This window comes from Sapajus apella, unplaced genomic scaffold, assembly GCF_009761245.1.
Source record: "Sapajus apella isolate SASKATOON/1434 unplaced genomic scaffold, GSC_monkey_1.0 scaffold124, whole genome shotgun sequence".
Classification (NCBI taxonomy): domain Eukaryota; kingdom Metazoa; phylum Chordata; class Mammalia; order Primates; family Cebidae; genus Sapajus; species Sapajus apella.
This window is the reverse complement of record NW_022437064.1, coordinates 3,231,306-3,245,549: the sequence shown is the minus strand read 5'-3', so window position 1 is coordinate 3,245,549 and position 14,244 is coordinate 3,231,306. Positions and strand designations below refer to the sequence as shown.

The 14,244-nt window shown below is 34.9% G+C and overlaps 2 protein-coding genes across 4 annotated transcripts in view; both read right to left on the bottom strand.

Annotated features, from left to right (window-relative positions):
- The window catches only part of LAMTOR3 (late endosomal/lysosomal adaptor, MAPK and MTOR activator 3), a 14,109-nt gene extending 13,017 nt beyond the window's left edge, over window positions 1-1,092 (bottom strand). Inside the window, exons 1-2 of the mRNA XM_032261532.1 lie at window positions 876-1,092; window positions 505-550 (exon numbers count right to left, since the gene is read on the bottom strand). Of these exons, the coding sequence (XP_032117423.1) occupies window positions 505-513 (9 nt within the window). The 5' untranslated portion in view covers window positions 514-550; window positions 876-1,092. The remainder of the gene's footprint in view (window positions 1-504; window positions 551-875) is intronic.
- A 1,398-nt stretch (window positions 1,093-2,490) lies between these two features.
- Window positions 2,491-14,244, bottom strand: part of DNAJB14 (DnaJ heat shock protein family (Hsp40) member B14) — a 51,171-nt gene continuing 39,417 nt past the window's right edge. Inside the window, exons 5-8 of one of the 3 annotated variants that reach the window (XM_032261527.1) lie at window positions 12,959-13,053; window positions 12,039-12,148; window positions 9,985-10,161; window positions 2,491-7,377 (exon numbers count right to left, since the gene is read on the bottom strand). In XM_032261527.1, coding sequence (XP_032117418.1) covers window positions 7,338-7,377; window positions 9,985-10,161; window positions 12,039-12,148; window positions 12,959-13,053 — 422 coding nt within the window. In that variant the 3' untranslated portion in view covers window positions 2,491-7,337. The remainder of the gene's footprint in view (window positions 7,378-9,984; window positions 10,162-12,038; window positions 12,149-12,958; window positions 13,054-14,244) is intronic. The other 2 variants (XM_032261525.1, XM_032261528.1) reach the window with 2 other exon arrangements.

Genomic DNA, 14,244 nt, shown 5'->3' with positions numbered 1-14,244 from the left:
AGAGAGAGAGAGAGAGAGAGAGAGAGAGAGAGAGAGAGAGAGAGAGAGAGAAAACTCACCATGTTTCTAAAGAGGCATGGGTTAGAAATCACATCCTGAATTGCTACAATAAACCTAATGAGACATTGTTACCACTTACTGGAAAAAAAGGATTCTGGGTACATGTCCTACAGACCACATACTGATGAGGCAGGCAGCAAACCACCATTCAGAATTTTAAACGGTAAATATACAGAGCCTCTCATGTCCCAACTGGATTGGGGAGTAGAGAGAATATAATGTTCTCAGTCTCAAGCACCTTCACCCCCTTTCGAGGCAGAAACTCAGGATCCTGCAAATTCATTCATATTAGTCTCCTACTTCAGTTACCAGAGAAAAACTGGGGTGGGTGGGGATGGGAGGATCAAAACCAATTTCTATTTGGGAAGTTCTATCTCTCCCCGCTCAGTATTCCACTCCAAATTCCCCACCCTCCCCTTCCTCTTATGTGGGGGTGTCACTCACATCCGCCATGATGAACCCCCTTCTCTCGCAGGATCAATCTCCACGCCTGGAAGAGAAACTCCCGGTGACTCTTCCCTCTTGGCTTCCTCGTCCTCCCTACCCCCAACTTAATGAGAGAGATTAGCCCTGGACAGAACCAGGTAAAACACCGGCTTGGCCCAGCGAGCTCAGTGGGAGTCGGAGTGCCCCAACTCCGCCACGGGTACTCAGCTGGCACGCCTTACCTCACCCCACCCCATCCCTGCTCCTTCACCCGAAAGAGCTAGGCCCAAAGAAAAGAAGAGAGGGTCGGTCCTCCCCTTCTGCTAGAATCACCACCCGCGCCACCTCCGGGACTAGACCTCAAAACCGGGCAAAGTAGCACCAGTTACCTGGGGTTTCTACGCTGCCTGGTTCTCTCCGCTGTCACTTCAGGGACAGCTTTAAAGACCGGTTCCTCCTCAAGCCACTGTCACATGATTCGTGACCTCTTCTGTGCCCCAGGAAGCAGTAGCTACGCCGCAGTCGCCTGGTAATACGGGATTTCCGGAGGGGCCGGGCGGAAGCTGCTACCCTGCGGCGGTCCGACTGGCCTCGCCCCTCCCCCGCCCGCCGCGGACCGTGTCTTGAGCCTGCGCCTGTGTCACGGGCCAAAGGACGTCAGCTGTGGGGTAGGGAGTTTGTACGAGATCGCTGGACTCTAAGGACTCCCAGAAAATGCAAGCAAGGCTATGTGTTACAAGGCATTCTTGCGGAGAGGGTGTATAAATGTCATTAGTTTTTCAGGGTCTGTTATCTTAAAACCTTTTCTTGTAGATGAAATTTGATGGGATGGTGTGATGAGCTGAGCAGCAAGCTCCCTTTTACATCAGAATTTTTAAAAATTAGTAAGGTGTTATGTAGCACTTTGGGAGTCCAAGGCAGGACGATCCTTTGAGCCCAGGAGTTCTAAACCAGCCTGGAAGGGAGGACCCCGGCTAAAAAAAAGAATTGGCCGAACGTAGTGTGAGGCCAGGAGGTACTCGGGAGGCTGAGGCAAACAGATCACTTAGGCCCAGGGTTTGAAGCTGCACTGAGTGGTGATAGCCCCACTGAACACCAGCCTGAGTGACAGAGCGAGACCCTCAAAAGAAAAGCTTCTTTAGAAATCACATCCTCTTTGAGCTACCACCGTTTTTCCGCTACCACCGTTTTTCCACTGCTCCCTTTCAGAGCCAAATTTTCAGAAAATTTTAGCCTGGTTTTTAATTGCTGCCTCCATATGTCCCAAATCCAAACAGAGTTACGTTGATTCTACCTCCTGAGTATCTTTGAAAACTATTCACCTAACTATATTCCTACCTTAGTCCAAGCCATGATCATCTCTCTTTTGACAATAACCTATCCTTCTTACATTTTCTTTTGCCCTCGTCTCCATATAGCAACTAAAATGATGTTCTAAAAGCCCAAATCGTATCATGTAACTCCTTCCTTGAATATCAAGTTTATTGACTTAGAATAAAGATCAATGTCAGCATCATGGTTTATGTATCATTCTATGGGGATCTGGCCCCTATCTTAATTCTCTCATCTACCGTGGATTCCTTATGCTATGATCACACAAGTTTGTTTTCGCTTTCATAAAGATTTTTATCACTTTACCAACTTAGCACATTCTGCCTATTTCTCTAGCATACCTTACTCCTACCAATCTCACTTTTGAGTGTCAGCTTAAACTCACTTTCAGAGAAGCCTTCCCTGACCCTCACTGAATAGTTTAGGTCTTCTAGATAAATGCTCTCATTGTACCCTGTGATTTTCTTTGTAGCATTTATTGTAATTATAATTATTTATTTGCTATTTCTTTGCTAGATGTAAACTCTTTCAGGTTTTTGTCTTATTCAGTGATTAATTCCCAGCACTCAGCTCAATGCCTGGTATATGGCAAGCATAGACACACTTGTTAAATAGCTAAATGAATGAAAGAGTGGCTATATTAAGAGTATAAAACATGATAAAAAACAAACATTTTACAGTGAGAACAGACCTTTTTATTAATATATTGAGATAAACTACAGAGACTGAAAGACAAAAATTCATATTTCATTCAGCAGAACATTCATTAAAAATCAAATGCATTTACTTTGAGTTCTCACAGAAAATTTTATGTAAGTCTGATATAACATTAAATATTTTACAAATCAGACATTTCATTTTTAAATCTAATTTATGATCCTGAATGCATTATAGACAAAGTAAGCTCTCCTTTACCAGTTTCATTTAACTTAAAACAAGGCTTCCATTAAAATTCCATCAAACCTTAAAAATTACCTGCAGCTTTTAAAAATGCATAAAGTAAATGGAAAGAAAGTCTCATGTAGCAATCCAAAAACCAAAAGCAGAAATTGGCAAGAAGCATTTCTTAATACAGATAAACTGCAAAATATCATTTATGTGTGTTTCTTTCTTCTCATTGGTTGAACTGTCCTATTCAAAATAATTCTTTTTGAAACCAATAATTACAATACTCCAATGTCATTGAAAATCTCTATGATTTTAATGGTGTACTTAAATGGCAAAGTAGACTATCAGATTGAAATATACAGTATCTTGTGCTGAAGTGAATGAGACTTGCTCAAATCTATGCCAGGTGTCATCTGCTATGCAGTTATGAGACATCTTGGCAACTGGTCATCCCAAATTTTACTAACTTACTAAACAAGGACATTTCAAGAAATACTTCTTACCCCTATATGTTTCCAGATGGCTGGATATAGAAAGATACAATTATGTTTGAAGCATGGGCCTTATAATAGGAATCTCTGCATTAAAATATGAAAAAGAGCAACAGAAAGAATTCACACCAATGAAATTGTGTGGACTGATATTCAAAGTTAGAAATAAAAATATCCACTGCTAATGGAAGCCCTGCTCTGTGCAAACATAGTGTGGTATATATTAAACAATCACACGTTTGAGGTATTAGCTGGAAAAAATATATATATACACCTATACATGGACACATCCACAGAATATTCACAAATCTATTGGCCCCAACACCAGCAGAGTCATATTAAATGAAAAAAATCACATACCAACAGGAAAAAGTTACACATAGGGAATTTACAAAAAATGTGGTACCATAATCCTTAATATAAGGAGTATGTTTTGAATTGTTTTGAGGATAAATGTTTCCATTTATATGAAAGTATCTATTTAATAGTAATAAAACCAAAAAGGAAGCTGAATTCTAGGACTGTGTTGCCTGCCAAATTACTGAAGGGATGAGCAAGAATTCCTTGAAAAGCCTCACTCTATCCTTATTCTTTGTAAATAAAAATTACAATTTAAAAAGTTGGAAATTATTGCCAGACTACTTTCTTTTCACTGGTTTATAGAGAATTTTATGGATTTTAACTAGGCAGTCATCCAATGTGGTCAACACCCAAGGTTTTTCAGCTGTTGAATGAAAATTAAAATTCAGATTTATTGTTGATTTTCATTAATTTTTCTGTTCAGATGAGAAAAAGATTACAAATTCCCTTTCAGTTTGTTTCACTCAATATGAAGATGGATAGTACTAATAAGACAGTACTGAACCCAAGCTTCACATGGGGAAGCTCAACAAATGTACAAATTCTCTTCTTTTAACCATTTGGTCCTTTGACATAAAACTTGCTTAACTGGCAAGTTGGCTCACTTGGTCCTCAAGCCAACATCAATAAATATTTAACTGTCTTAACACAAGTGGGAGATTTACTTTTTAATGAAATACATAGGAATCCATTAACATTAGCATGTCACATGTGATAAATAGATTCATTTAAAAATATTACAGATCAACAGAAGGGAAATCAAAAGGTTAATCATTTTTCTCAGTAACTACTTTAATTAAAGATTTAACTGGAAGAAAAATTAAACATAAAAGTATAATTAAAGTAAAAAGCTGATATTCCACATTTCTGTTCCTAAGAACACCTGAGCTGACACAAAAGTTGAGTAGTTTAATGCACTGGCAACATACGCCTTAAGGGCTGTACTTTTCTCTACCAAATCTTTGTAAATCATAAACAAGCATGTAATAATTATGAAACAAATAACTTATTTAGGCAATCAACTGTAATGTTTACAAAATATATTATTTTTACTTATTAGATGAATCCAACTTGACATTTTTCATTGTTGAGAATTCAGTTCACTTATTTAATCAGACTACATTCTGAAATTTACAAATGATTAAATGACTAGCACCAGTCTGTTTAGGAACTAAGGAATCAAAAGAAGAGGAGAAAGGTACTGTTTTCATTTCCCCCACCCCCTCAGAAGGACAATATTGTTTGTGTGTATATGCATGTGTGTATTTGTGTATGTTTATGTAAAAAGGGGTAAAAATGTAAAGAATTAATAAATATAACTGCTGCTAAATTGTTAGAACACCAGTTAAAGGAGCTAATAAAGCAATATTCAAAGATTGAGGACTTAGGTGGTCATTAGAATGAGCCAATGAAATTACAAAGTTCATGTAGCTAAAAATAAGATGGCAAAATGTTGGGACTTTTATTAAAAAAAAAAGCAGCAAACATGAAAATCTTTTAACTCAAGATATCTAAACTCTTCTTACTTTATACAATTAACTCCAAATTCTGACTTGAGTTTTTACACCATGATACAGGTGACATTAAGGCCTGAATCTTTACTTGCATACTTCATATGTTGCTTAAATTGTCAGGCACTCAGTCTGTCATTTCTCGCTGCAGAAAACTTTATCAAACACATTTTCCCTAACATTTTATGAAATTTAATGGAATGTAGCAATGCAATTGAAAAGTAATACTGTCCAAAAGCCATATATGACTTTATAATATACACTTTATGGTATCACTTAACTTGGTATAATAACTTCACCTATCCCTTTAAAGTTCAGATTAAGGGAAAAAGAATTAGTCAACAAGAAGGTAAGTTCACAGAATTATCAACCATAATAGTGAAAATCTGCCATTAAAATTAAAAAAATAAATAGATGAAATTTTTTTATTCAAGTGTTTATAAATTTTCTGATGCATATGAACTTTCAAAGTTAAAATGCTATGAACTTATTTTTAAAAAAACGTATTCTACAGGCTCAGCAAAATATTTAATTGTATTTTCGCTTTAGCACTGCTTTTTTTTTTTTTTTAAGGTAACATATCTAAGAGCAAGTTGGTTAAGCTGTCCAGATTTCCTATGACAGTATGTTTAGTTTAATCTACTAATTCAATCAGGCATTTCTGTTGATTCACCTGGAAAAGGGGATACAACATAACATTTTTATGAGGTCATTTTAGCAGTTTTATTCAACAGATGCCATAAATTAACCACATTCAGAAAAATAATTTAAACAAAGAACAAAGCCACCCTAGCTAGCATTTTCTCACTCACAAAAAAAGTACCAAAGATATGTTTATGTTCCATTAACTAAGTATAAAGCAAAATCATTAAAATATTACAACTGTTAAAGACAGAAGACTAGAAATCAAATAGTTTCATATCTAGTATACAGGCACCAAAAACTTGAATTTCCAGCTGTTTTTTTTTTCTAATTCATATTATGGATTTACTTACAAGGGGCTTATTCCTATAGGATTAATTCAATTACTCAATAGTGCATAGATTTTAGCTCAGAATTTTTTAAGGATGACTTGCTTTAAGTTACTATTCTACCTGCTGCTCTATTTCTGCTCACAGTTGCATGTGGCCAAACAGATCATGCTCTGATCAGGTAAGTATACTGTAATCTACTTATATGTTTAGGAGTTGGCAATAGGGTTAAAAGGCACAAGGCTATATTTTAGTACTCATTTTCTTATTATTTATTTGTAGAATAACTTCTTTGGATCCTGCTTATTTTGATCACCAAGAAACTACAAATTTCTATGGGTGAATATATGAGTCCTCTTCATAAATTTTAGCAGCCTCAAGGACATACACATCAAAATTTGGTGGCCTTTTAATTATTGGAATTGTAAATGACATAACTGCACTTTACTGTTGAAGACCCTTTTAGTTTAATGTTTATAACCATTTCCTCATATTTTCTTTAAAATCTATCAGCATAGCATTTCATTTCTATGCATGTATATGTATAGTAATTCATAAAACTAAATAGCAAACTGATATTCTACACCAGTTCATTTATCTCAATATATATTTTGGAATATAACGGCAATATTAAAAATATCAATTCCCTCTAAGCTGATAATGCTATAAGATTTTACACAAAGTTAAAGTTTTTGTTTTTTCTTTTTGAAAAAGTTTCATTGTTTAAACTCCACATATTTGACAACTTGATAAGGAAAATGTAAATGTGTTATATAACATTTATTCCATCAATTTAAACTGAAGTGTCTCATGGAGCTAAACACTAAAAGAATTTAAATAAAAAAGCAGTAACCTGTATGTACACAAACTGATCATTCCATAAATATTTACATGACAAGGGAAAAAATGGAGAATCACTAAAACTAGAAATTGCTACAGGTATGATAATCCTTTCTCAAGACATTTTAGTTAGGAATCATGTAAGCTTTTAAAATGAAAATAATTATAGACGCATAACTAAAATATTCAATTTTAGTCTTCAGTTACTATTTAAAGGAGCCAGTTGGTCATGAGCAGTCCAAGATTTCAGGAACCAACTATTCAGTTTAGTTTTCAGTATCAAATATTTTCCTTCATCTCTCATGATGAAACTAAACTTACTTACAGAAAAAATAAAGAGTACGCTAAAAGGTATATAAATAAAAATTCCAGTTCATCCTCCTTTATAAAGACTGGTCAGCCGCTCTAATTCTTTACAGTTGTCCATGCTCAAAGCATCTGCCTTCCTTCGGAGTCGATCATCGCGGTATACTTTTGCTGCATACTGCATATCTGTTTCTGTTAACAAAGAAAAATATTTTGCTAATTGAATAAAATTTTGTTACCTAGTTGCTTAAGCTCAAATGATGCTTTATAGGAGTGCTTTGAAATATTTTGATTAACTGACTTAAAAAAAAACCCAGGTACAACTCCTGAAAGCCATTTTAGTAGGAAAAAAAATTTTAATGAAAACTTTATCTGATGTCTAGCAGGCAAAAAAAAAAAAAAAAAAAAAAACAGAAAAGAAATAAGGATAGAATCCCGTCAACTTATGTTGGAATTCTTTCTACTCCTGTTCCCTAGTGGTTTAAACACTATTCCTCTGAAGCTTCCTCTTGGCCTCTTTTCCTAAAAATATTATATGCTTTTCAATATGCTTATGGTTGTTTTTGCTGTGGTATTCTGTTAGGATTTCAGATTATCCCAAGACTTAAGTATTTAACACAAAAATTTAAAATCTTGTTCTGAGTTTACTTACGTTGAAAAATACATAAAATAATGTTATCGAAGGAACACAGAAAAAAATGCTTGTTATACAATCATAATACTGCTATTCAGCAAGTACTTCTGAGGCTTCCTTCAGTGTATGGACAACGCAGTTACTAATGATACACAGACTACAAATCAAAATTCTTCAAGGAGTATTCCTTGTTTTTTCCTGTTACTCTCAGTCATTTCACTGTTTATTAATACTTGTAAAGACTAGGAGCACTTAAAGAAGATGTAACAAAAAAAGAAAAAAGAAATCAGTTACTTTCTGGAACAAAACAGCCAAAGTAGAAGACATCAGGTTAACATGGATTAGCCAAGATCACATTCAAAATATACTCAACAGTTAAGAGTATGTTCCATTTGTAAAGATCTCCAGAAATAATCTTTATTAAATCAAAGGACTAGGATTAACAACTCAATCAATATTATTCTGTGCCTTTTACTTACAAATAATGCACTTATATCTATTTACAGATAACTCTTCTCAAAGGAGAAATTTGAGACTTACTAACGAATGACAGAGTCTAGATTCCAATCCAACTCTCCATTGCCTCGCTTAATATTCTTTCCATTTTTTCAAAGTACTGCTTGGGCTGGATAATTTTTTGTTGTGGGGGACCTGTCCTGTGCATTGTAGGAAGTTTAGCAGATCCCTGACCTTAACCCACTAGATGCTAGTAGCAATCCCTAGTAGGAACCATCCCATCATGACACACAGAAGTATCTCCAGACATTACCAAATGTCTCTAAGAAGGGGGTGCTAGGGAGGGTGGCAACTCATTCCCAGCTGAAAACCTAAAAATCACTACTAGTTTAATGTAATCTTCTCTACACAGAACAGACTGATTTTGCAAACACAGAGTTAGAAGTCAAGGAAGTCACACCTCTAACTGCCACTGTATAGAGGAGAAAACCAAAAGAGGTTAAGAACTCTCTTAGAAGTTACATTTTATCAACTTTTCCCTAACAAGGGGGAGATGTTAATAACTGCTGACATTTTCTGAACATTTACTATGTGTAACGTACTTGTGATTTATTTTTCACAACAAACCCATCAAGTTGGTTATTTCTGAGAAGACTTTGGAACACAGGGCCTGGATTCCAGAGACAAATTGTCTGGTTTTGAATTACAAATGACCTCTATGACCTTGGGCAAGTTAGTAATCTCTCTCTGCTTCAGTTTCTTCATGTGTAAAATTAGGATACTAACCTCACAGGATTGTTGTGGGGATTAAATGAGTTAATACTTATAACGTGCTTGGGACAGTGACTGAAACAGTAGGCATAATATAAATGATAGCTATTATTTCCTCCTTTCATCATCATCACCCATTTTACACATGAAATAAACTCATAGAGGTTACAATTCATCAGCTAAAATTGTCAGCTAAAAATTTCAGAGCTAGGATTCAACTTTACTCTGTTTAATTCTAAAATCAATTGTGCTAACACTACACTATATGATCTACATTATTATTCATAACAATGGTGTTACAAAAACAACCACAACGCTCAGTTCATATGCAACATCTCAGCAGATTCTTATGGTCAATTTTTATAGGTGGAAGTGTTCCTTAAAATAAGAAAACTGAGGCTGGAAACAGCTAAGCAAATTGAGTGTTCCGAAGATCCTCTCTGTGTACAAAGCAAAGAAAAATGAAATGTCAGCAAAACTCATTGTAGGTTAAATTCTAAGTACGAAAGCTAAATTAATAAAGAGTTTCAAACTTAACTCTGAAAACAGGATGGATGCATCTTAAAATTGATGACATAGTTTATCTACCAGGATTTTTTTTTTTTCTTTCTTGGCGGTACATAAAAGAATGACACAACTTACAATGGATATTATCAATACAAAAAAACTTGGTATTACTTATTGAATCATATTTATTGATATGGTAGTACAACATACACAAGTTTATTGGTACAACAATACACAAGTACCATTTATTAAGTCCTTACTATGCATCAGTTCCTGTGTTAGGCCACATGTATATAAAATGCATGATCTCATTTAAGTACTGTGCTCCAATTATGTGCCAGGGAATTCCAGAACATTCCTTGAATAGGGAAACCTACATTAATCAGTTCCAAAGACTGAGAATCAGTTTTAAAATGTTAAACGTGATAAACTTACTTTGTTGTCTTTCTTTCCAGCAATTATTTCGAATATTAGTCACATAATCTTCTTCCACACTCTTTTCTACCTTTTGTAATAACATTCCTTTATATTCATTTTTAAAGTCCTTGTTGACATAATAAACAACACCCAAGTTTTCTGTCTGCATTTTAATAGTTTGCCCTGTTCCACTGTAAAAGAGATGCAGCATCATTTTAATTAAAACTGGACATTCCAATATGTTACTATAAACCAAGCAAACAAAAACAATTAAAAATCATTGAAAAGTTCATATTGGTAATACAGATTGAGCATCCCTAATCTGAAAATCTGAAATCTGAAATGCTCCAAAATCTAAGACTTTCTGAGCATCGACATGATGGCACAAGTGTAAAATTCCACAGCTGACCACATGTGCTGAATCAACGTGAAAACAGAGTATAGTACACAGTAACCTTTTAATCAAAACACAGCATCATAGGTAGAAACTAAAAACCTGTAGTTGTTTGTTGTTGCTATTATTTAACAACTGATACAGGTATTCTGGTGATGCTACTATGCTAGTTAGTTACCCCTGAACATATTATTTATTCACTGTTAACTACTTATTTGTGAATTAGAGTAAGAAAATGATTGCTTATCAGTAGCATATAAATTCAGAGTCAAGAATGATACCAAACAACCACAGGTTGTCCACATGAGTGGCTGAGATAGTGATACCTTTGCTTTCTGATAGTTCAGTGTATACACACTTTGTTTCATGAAACTTTGTTTCAAAGTTACTAAAAACATTGTATAAAATTACCTTCAGGCTATGTGTATAGGGTATATATAAAACATAAATTTCATAAGACTTGGGTACCATTCTCAAGACATCTCATAAAATATATACAAATATTACAAAATCTGAAAAAATCTAAAATCCAAAGCACTTCTGGTCTGAAGCATTTTAGATAAGAAATACACAAACTGTAACTTATTTACATTTTCTCAAATTGCCTAAAGCCATGATTTCATGTCACAAAAAAGTAATCACACTTTTAAATATACTATGTTCTTACAAAGGTATCCCAATTTTTAGTTAATAAAAATCTTATTTGGGCCAGGCGCGGTGGCTCACATCTACAGATGTGCGCACCTTGGGAGGCTGAGGCCAGCAGATCACCTGAGGTCAGGAGTTCCAGACCAGCCTGACTAACACGGAGAAACCCCATCTCTACAAAAACTACAAAACTAGCTGGGCGTGGTAATGCACGCCTGTAATCTCAGCTACTTGATAGGCTGAGACAGGAGAATTGCTTGAACCTGGGAGGCGGAGGTTGCGGTGAGGCGCGATCAGGCCACTGCACTCTAGCCTGGGCAACAAGAGTGAAACTCCATCTCAAAAAAAAAAAACTTATTTAGAAAAAATAAGGTAATTCTTATTTTAGATCAATGTGATTTTAATACTGTAAAATCACTGCCAATAGGATTTTTATTCTTTTTTCTTTATCTGCTTTTATAAAGTTCATGCTGCTATAACAGCCAATATGATGTTATAGTTTCCTTTATGTTCACCGTATTAAAGTTGTCTAGAATGGATGCTGTATTCATTTTTCTTATGTCCTGACCTCTTATATATAAAGTATATGGTTAAAAAAGTATATCACAAAAAAGTAATATTTGCTTTTATTTAATCGATATTTTGCAAACTGAAGAGTAAAGTCACTTTACCCTTAATGATATAAATCTATGTAAGATCAATCATTGCTCTTTTTGTCTTTAAAGTATTTTTATCTTTTAGAGTACTTTTGTCTTTAATGTCAACCCATTACCTACCACATTAAATTGTTATCAAGTTCAAATATAGCATTTCTGTCCTTATCCACAGTGGAAGAACAGAAATATAAATTAACAACATAAGACATTTATTACTTAAACTATTTTAAATATTAGATATAAATTTTTAAATCTGGTATACTTGCAGTAATAGATCTGGCACTTAAAAGTTTATAAGAACACAAGCTCTTTAAAGAAGGTAGGTCAGAAATAACAATTCATTTTTGTAAAACTTCACTTAGCTACTTACGATCTGGGATATAAGGAATAAGGAGGATTAGAGACCATCAATTGGCTTAATAATGACACGAGGATCAATACAATTATGGGCATCAGCTGGATAAACACAGAAAAACCTCCCTATAAAAAATCATCAAAGAATAACAAATTGTAATATAACTGTAATTGTTAATAATCCAACAGTTGTCATACATTTTGAGGCAGAAAGGGCATTTGAGATCACTAGTTCAGTGCTTTCAAATCACTTAACCATACCAACCTCCTTCAGTGATTCTTAAAAATATAACTGTCCAGGCACATCACTAGGAGATTCTGATTTGAAAAACACTGATAGAATTTGATTTCATTTTATAGATGAGGAAGTCCTCATTCTTTTCTCTCCTTCCCAACTCCCTCCCCCGACATACACAGAGACTCTATCAATATGCTGCAGGCTGTAAAACCATTTTTACTTTGGATTTGAGGGTAGAAGATGGCAGCTGATGAGTGGCAAAGTTGGGGGCCAGGCCTTTTAATTTCTAGTCTAGTGCTCTTTCCATTTACCTTTCCACTTCATGTAATTAAACTGCTATAGGCAATTAGGTATAATTGCATTAGAACAAGGAAAGTTACCTCCAATTCAAGTTTTTCAGTATTCTAAATTCTTCAGGGCCAAACATAGCAAGTTACCTTCATAACACGCACAGTGCAGGTTTACCTTCATTAGAATCATCGAATAACAAATTTAAATGGGTCATATTATCCAACCACCCCTGCTGACCTCACCTCCTATTCCTACAATATCCCTAAGGATTTTCTAGTCTTTACTGAACACCTCTGGTAAGAGAAAACTCATTATTTCCTACAACAACCTGCCCTCTTTTTAGACAACTCTAGTTGCTTTTCCTTAGCTGAAATTTGCCATTTTGTGATTCCTAGTCATAAACATACATCTCCTCTTTCCTCTTCTCTTTCATGTCCACTATGTCGATGCTGATGTTGTTGGCTATAACCAGCTCGTCCATTTGAAAAAGAATGTACACTACCTAAAAAAATAAAAGCAAGGTTGAATTAGGGAGAGCAATTATGGTCAGAAAAAATATATTTTCTTTCACATTTTTCCTTAATTTTAAAACGTTACTAAAACAGTACATATTTATTTTCAGTAGTAAACACTTATTGCCCTCTTTTCTTGTGAGTGAAGGGTGGACAGAAATAGTAATGATTCTTCCCAATCTGCTTCCTTTAGAGGTAGAAATTCCTTTATGAAAACTTAAGAGTTTCTCTACACTCATAGAGGACTTTTGTTGTGATTAGTTGTTTTTGTAAATGTTGGATTATTACTTTGAAACTTTGCTTTTTGCATTTATCAACACATCATAAACATCTCTAAAAATCAAAAGATAGTATTCAAATTCATTTTTAAAAAATCGCTCTGTAACGTATCTTGGTATAGGTGGACCACAATTCATTCAAACATTCTCTTGCTGATAAACAATCAAGTTGTTTTCCTATAAGATGGCCAATCAGAAATGGCTACCACTGACAAACTATGTTATAACTAGCAAAATAACTGCAAATCAACTATCAGTAGAAAATTTACTATTGTCTGAAAGATTTCTGATTGTTCCTAGCATATTTCCAGTCAAAATTACTAGCTTTAATAATGTTTCTGTAATTATGTATTCTAACATGTCAAAACACAGATTATATTTTCAGTCATTAATTTGCATTCATATATCCTCTTTCCTTCAAGGATGCTTTGCAAAACATCCTCAATGACCACTACCTTGCCGGGCATGGTGGCTTACCTCTGTTTTTCAGTATTCTAAATTCTTCAGGATTTGGGAGGCTAAGGTGGGAGGATCGCTTGAGGCCAGGAGTTCAAGACCAGCCTGGACAACATAGCAAGACCCTGTCTCTCCAAAAAAGCTTTTAAAAAATTAGCTGGACATGGTGGTACCTGCCTGTAGTACTAGCAACTTGGGAAGCTAAGGCAGGAGGATTGGTTGAGCCTAGGATTTTGAGGCTGCACTGAGCTATGATCATCCCAGTGTACTCCAGTGTGGGCAATAGAACAAGACCCTGTCTCTATTAAAAAAGAAAAAGAAATGACCACAACATTTCTCAATAATATTCAGAGAGTGCCACCAGGTGAAATCACATTGCTACATTCATGAAGAGTCTCCTAATTTTGAATGGGACGTTTAACTCAGCACCTGAAGTAAATTTTGTAA